The 6,703-nt window shown below is 42.2% G+C and overlaps 1 protein-coding gene across 1 annotated transcript in view; it reads left to right on the top strand.

Moving 5' to 3' along the window:
• Positions 1-6,703, top strand: part of DARS2 (aspartyl-tRNA synthetase 2, mitochondrial) — a 37,985-nt gene that overhangs the window by 22,984 nt on the left and 8,298 nt on the right. The window contains exons 12-13 of the mRNA XM_017866937.1: positions 461-523; positions 6,023-6,175. Of these exons, the coding sequence (XP_017722426.1) occupies positions 461-523; positions 6,023-6,175 (216 nt within the window). The remainder of the gene's footprint in view (positions 1-460; positions 524-6,022; positions 6,176-6,703) is intronic.

Genomic DNA, 6,703 nt, shown 5'->3' on the forward strand with positions numbered 1-6,703 from the left:
TTATATAAAAAAAAATTTTTTTTTTTTTTTTTTTTTTTGAGGCAGAATCTCACTTTGTTACCCAGGCTGGAGTGTAGTGGCACAGTCTCGGCTCACTGCAGCCTCTGCCTCCTGCATTCAAGTGATTCTCCTGCCTCAACCTCCCGAGTAGCTGGGATTACAGGCATCTGCCATCACACCCAACTAATTTTTGTATTTTTAGTAGAGACGGGGTTTCACCATGTTGGTCAGGCTGGTTTTGAACTCCCAACTTTCAAGCAATCCACCCATCTCAGCCTCCCAAAGTGCTGGGATTACAGGCATGAGCCACCGTGCCCAGCCCAGACATTGAAATTTTATTAAATCTTAACTATTGTAATAGGAAGACACAAAATATATTTGTTTGTCATTTGATCACATAACCATGTTTATGAAGCTAAGTGTCATAATGACAAGTTTACTTTGATCTTTCTTTCATCAGAAATACTTAAAAAGGAAAGACATTGAATCCATCAGAAAATTTGCAGCTGACCATTTTAATCAGGTAAGGAGTTAGAGTGGTTTTTTTCCTTATAGAGATTCAATATTTTTAACTATTATTAACTAAACTATCATTATCATTAGTTTTGAGCATCTTGTTATTTCAGATCATTCTTCTGCCTTTATTTATTTTTTATTTTATTTATATATTTATTTTGGAGATGTGGTCTTATTCTGTCGCCCAGGCTGGAGTGGTGGTGCCATAATAGCTCACTGCTGCCTTGATTTCTTAGGCTCAAGCAATGCTCCTGCCTCTCTCTCAAGTAGCTAGGACTACAGGCTCAGGCCACCATGCTGCCCTGTTGCACCCCTAGTCCCAGCTACTTAGGAGGCTGAGGTGGGAGAATCACCTGAGCCTGGTGTTTGAGGCTACAGTGAGCTAAGATTGTGCCACTGCACTCTAACCTGGGCATCAGAGCAAGATTCCGTCTTGGAAAAAAAAATTGGCCATGCGCAATGGCTCATGCCTGTAATCCCAGCACTTTGGGAGGCCGAAGCAGACGGATCAGAAGGTCAGGAGATCGAGACCATCCTGGCTAACACAGTGAAATCCCGTCTCTACCAAAAATACAAAAAAATTAGCCGGGCATGGTGGCAGGGGCCTATAGTCCCAGATACTTAGGAGGCTGAGGCAGGAGAATGGCATGAACCTGGGAGGCAGAGACAGTGAGCTGAGATTGGGCCACTGCACTCCAGCCTGGGTGACAGAGCAAGACTCTATCTCAAAAAAAAAAAAAAAAGGCCGGGCGCGGTGGCTCAAGCCTGTAATCCCAGCACTTTGGGAGGCCGAGATGGGTGGATCACGAGGTCAGGAGATCGAGACCATCCTGGCTAACACGGTGAAACCCCGTCTCTACTAAAAATACAAAAAAATTAGCCGGGCATGGTGGCAGGGGCCTATAGTCCCAGATACTTAGGAGGCTGAGGCAGGAGAATGGCATGAACCTGGGAGGCAGAGACAGTGAGCTGAGATTGGGCCACTGCACTCCAGCCTGGGTGACAGAGCAAGACTCCATCTCAAAAAAAAAAAAAAGCAAAAACTTAGCCAGGTGTGGTGGTGCACACTTGTAATCCCAGCTACTTTGAGAAGCTGATGCAGGAGAATCACTTGAACACAGGAGGTGGAGGTTGCAGTGAGCTGAGATCACACCACTGTACTCCAGCCTGGGTCACAGTCTCTAAATAAATAAATAAATATTAACTGGGCATAGTAGCACATGTCTGTCTGTAGTCCCAGCTACTTGGGAGACTGAGGCAGGAAACTCACAAGCCCAGGAGTTCAAGGTTGCAGTGAGCTATGATCATGCCACTGCATTCTAGCCTGGGTGACAGAGTGAGACCCTGTCTCTAAAAAAAAAAAAAGAAAGAAAAGAAAGGATCCGGCCAGGCACGGGAGCACATACCTGTAATCTAGCACTTTGGGAGCCCAAGGTGGGAGTATCACTGGAGCCCAGAAATCTGAGACCAGCCTGGGCAACATAGTGAGACCTCGTCTCTACAAAAAACAGAAAAAAAATTAGCTGGGCATGGTGGCACACACCTATCATCCCAACTACTTGAGAGGCTGAGGTGGGAGGATCACTTGAACCCAGGAGATGGAGGCTGCAGTAAGCTGTGTTCACGCCACTGCACTCCAGCCTGGGTGACACAGTGAGACCCTGTCTCAAAAAAAACGGAAAGAATCTTAGGTATGATAACAGGAATAAAATGAAACCATATGGGAGTAATTAAATAAAGTATGATATAATCAAAGGAATTAATATTAAAGTTCCTTTTTAAAATCTTGTTTTCTAAGACTTAATAGAGGAATAATGCTCTTATAATGATATGTAAGAAAAGGAGGCTATAGAATTATATTTATACTGATTATAACCATGTAAAAACATTGTATTTGTATCTTGAAAATGGACTACCTACCTCTACCACCATTTCCCAAGCCTCATACTTCAAGCACAAAGAACAATAAGTAGATTTTTATATAAGAAAAAAAGATTAGGATAGTGGTTTCCAAAATGGGTTGAAACAAAATCAGAAAAGTCAGGGCAATATAACAAGTTTTCATAAAGTTAAACAAATTTAAAGAACTATCCTTTATTTCTCTGTTGGTGTTGGGGGGAGCAGGGGATGAAATATGCCTTTTCTTTATAAAATTAAAATTGGCAACCCTGTATCTTCCCATTTTGTTTATTTTTATTGTATTAGTGTATAAAATCTGCATCTAAGAACCATAGGACCAGGAAATAAGCCTGAAGGTTAACTTTGGCAGCCTTCGTTTGATGGGACTATTATTACATTTTCTTCTTTCATTGTTCTCTTTCTTCTTCTTTTTCCTTCCTAATTTCCTGAACTTTTATGTAAGAAATGGGTACTACTACTACTATTTTATTTTTTTTTTTTTTTTTTTTTTTTTTTGAGACGGAGTCTCGCTCTGTCACCCAGGCTGGAGTGCTGTGGCCGGATCTCAGCTCACTGCAAGCTCCGCCTCCCGGGTTCACGCCATTCTCCTGTCTCAGCCTCCCGAGTAGCTGGGACTACAGGCGCCGCCACGTCGCCCGGCTAGTTTTTTGTTGTTTTTAGTAGAGACGGGGTTTCACCGTGTTAGCCAGGATGGTCTCGATCTCCTGACCTCGTGATCTGCCCGTCTCGGCCTCCCAAAGTGCTGGGATTACAGGCTTGAGCCACCGCGCCCGGCCTTATTAATGTTTTTAACTTGATTTGGCTTCTAATTGCTTTTAGAAGATCTTACATGTTTTTAGCAACATATGGCATAGAGGTGGTTCAAAAAATAAAGAAGCATTAATGATGAAATGCAATAATCATTTACTCTAGCCTGCCGCATCCATCCTAGTATTCTGCCAGAGTATCTGTGTTTTTGGAAATATCTCTACATACTTTTTTCTTTTTACTTAATTCATTTAAACCTTGTTAACTTCCTGTGATGAGAGATAAGGCTCACATAAACAGACCTCACCTAGTTACTCTGTACCTTCTGCTCAGCTGTCTTTCTGAACCTTTTCTTCATTCTTTTGAGTTGAAGTAACTCATCCTGGATCCCAGGTTTTCCTCTTTCTTTTTTGTGTTGGAGTATGTAGTCAAGTAACTTCCTAAGAAAGCATGTGAGAGATCAACTTACTGAGTTCTTATAAAATGTCTTTATGTTTAAAACCTCACACTTGATTAATAATAATTTGGCTTAGTACAAAATTTTGAATTGACAGCCATATAATCTTAGAAGAGTGCTGTCCAATAAAACTTTCTGTAATGATGGAAACGTTTTATGTCTGCATTGTTCAGTATAGTTGTTGCTAGCCAATGCAGCTAGTGAGCACTTGAAATAGGATAGTACAACTAAAGGGCTGAACTTTTTACTTTATTTCATTTTAATTAATTTAAATGTACATAGCCACAGTGCATCACTAGACAGCACAGCTTTAGAACATTTAAGGCATTGCTTTACTTTCTTCTCCCATGTATTGCTACTGATGAGAAGTCTGATGCTCTGATGCTTGTGTGAATTTACTCCATTATAGCAGACCTGATTTTTTCTCTTTGGAAGCTTTTTGCCTTCTGATTCTTTATGTTCAGAAATTTCAGAGTTTGTTTGCCTTTTATCATTTTCATTCAATGTGTTACACACTTGAAGAGCCCTTTCAGTATGAAGGTTTATGTCTTTTTATGTGTAGAAAATTCTTTTATTATGTGTAGAAAATTCTTTTATTATCTAACTATTTTGACCTCATTTTTTCTAGCCTCTTTTTGGAATTTCTACTAGTTGTATGTTGAACCAATTTAACCTCTTTTCTTTGGCATGTCATTTTTCACCATTTTCTTTGTCTTGTTCTATTTTCCTGGAGATTTCTTCAAGACTTCTGTTGATTTTTTTTTTTTTTTCCCAGTAGCTTTTTTCACTGCATCTTATTCTGGTTTTATTCATAAAATATCTTTTTGAGTACCTTTGAGGATTCAAGTTCTCTTTTGGTCCCTAACTTATGTTTTCTCTGGGACTAATTTTTTGGGTTTATCTTGGTTTTTTTTTTTTTTTTTTTTTAATGCTGCAGTGTTTCTTCAATGTGCAGTGATTGCTGGTTATCTGTACATATTCAAGAATGGGGCATTTTAAAAGCTGGTTGGGGCCAGGTGCAGTGACTCACGCCTGTAATCCCAGCACTTTGGGAGGCCAAGGCAGGCAGATCGCTTGAAGTCAGGAGTTTGAGACCAGCCTAGCCAACATAGTGAAACCCCGTCTCTACTAAAAATGCAAAAATTAGCCGGGCATGGTGGCACACATCTGTAATCCCAGCAACTAGGGAGGCTGAGGCAGGAGAATTGCTTGAACCCGGGAGGCAGACTGCAGTGAGCCAAGATCAGGCCACTGTGCTCCAGCATGGGTGACAGAGCGAGACTCCATCTCAAAAAGAAAAAAAGCTGGTTGGAAGTGCGAGATCCTTACAGAGGCTTTGTAAATGGTTAGGTTTAGTTTAGCATGAGCAGCAAGGCCGCTGTCTGTTATCCTAGGCACTCAAGGCTTAAGAGTCCTGAGCCTCTCCAGAATTCTGCAGGGTAAAATCAGTTCCTTCTTGTGCTGAGGCCGCCTCCATTGTTCTTTATGCCAGACCTTCCTGCACCTTGCTTCTTTAATCATTCCTACTCAGTTCACTTGCAATCTGCCAAAAATTCACAGAAATCCGTCATCTGCTATTATTCTCCATTCTTCATCCCCTCCCCCTTTTTTTCATTATGTTGAAATGATTTTTTTGTTGTTGTTTTTTTGAGTCTCACTCTGTCACCCAGGCTGGAGTGCAATGGCCCAATCTCAGCTCACTGCAGCCTCTACCTTCCAGGCTCAAGTGATTCTCATGCCTCAGCTTCCTGAGTAGCTAGGATTACAGACGCATACAACTGGCACAGCTAATTTTTGTATTTTTAGTAGAGACAGGGTTTCACCATGTTGGCCAAGCTGGTGTTGAACTCCTGGCCTCAAGTAATCCACCCACCTCAGCCTCCCAAAGTGCTGAGACTGCAGGCATGAGCCACTGTGCACTTTATAAAATTCCCTTAGTATCATTTTGAATGGGTTCAGGGAGATAATAGAGATAATCTCTTTTAAATTCTCTTCTATTGGGAACCAGAAATCTTTATACTATAAGAAGATAAATTAATCCCACTGTTTAAAAAACAAACAGGGCCGGACGCGGTGGCTCACGCCTGTAATCCCAGCACTTTGGCAGGCCGAGGCGGGCAGATCACAAGGTCAGGAGATCGAGACCACGGTGAAACCCCGTCTCTACTAAAAATACAAAAAAAAGTTAGCCGGCGCCGTGGCGGGCACCTGTAGTCCCAGCTACTCGGGAGGCTGAGGCAGGAGAATGGCGGGAACCCGGGAGGCGGAGCTTGCAGTGAGCCGAGATAGCGCCACTGCACCCCAGCCTGGTGGACAGAGCGAGACTCCGTCTCAAAAAAAACAAACAAAAAAAACATGAATATGTCTTTTTCTTTTACACAGGAAATCTTACCTGTATTCCTTAACGCCAATAGAAACTGGAATTCTCCAGTTGCTAACTTCATAATGGAATCGCAAAGACTGGAATTAATAAGACTAATGGACACCCAAGAGGAAGATGTGGTCCTACTAACTGCTGGAGAGCACAATAAAGCAGTAAGAAAAATTACTTCCAACCATCAGTGCTGTTGATGCTGAACAATGCCTTACTCTCCTATGTATATAGTATATGTTTGAACTATAGACTGTTAATTTATAAAATGAAGCTGCTCTGCATAAATCTTTTTTTTTTTTTTTTTTTTTAAGAGACAGAGGTTTGCTCTGTTGTCCAGGCTGGAGTGCAGTGGTGCGGATCTTGGCTTACTGCAACCTCCACCTCCCGGGTTCTAGAGATTCTCCTGCTTCAGCCTCCTGGGTAGCTGGGATTACAGGCGCACACTGCCACACCTAATTTTTTGTATTTTGGTAGAGACGGGGTTTCACTGTGTTGCCCAGACTGGTCTCGAACTCCTCAGCTTAGGCAATCCACCCGCCTTAGCCTCCCAAAGTGCTAGGATTACAGGCATGAGCCACCGCGCCCAGCCTGCATAAATCTTATGGTACTTTATAATGCGCTGTATAAAAACTAAGGGTTGCCGGGCGCGGTGGCTCAAGCCTGTAATCCCAGCACTTTGGGAGGCCGAG

The sequence above is a fragment of the Rhinopithecus bieti genome, unplaced genomic scaffold, assembly GCF_001698545.2.
Source record: "Rhinopithecus bieti isolate Rb0 unplaced genomic scaffold, ASM169854v2 scaffold_1853, whole genome shotgun sequence".
In the NCBI taxonomy this organism is placed as follows: domain Eukaryota; kingdom Metazoa; phylum Chordata; class Mammalia; order Primates; family Cercopithecidae; genus Rhinopithecus; species Rhinopithecus bieti.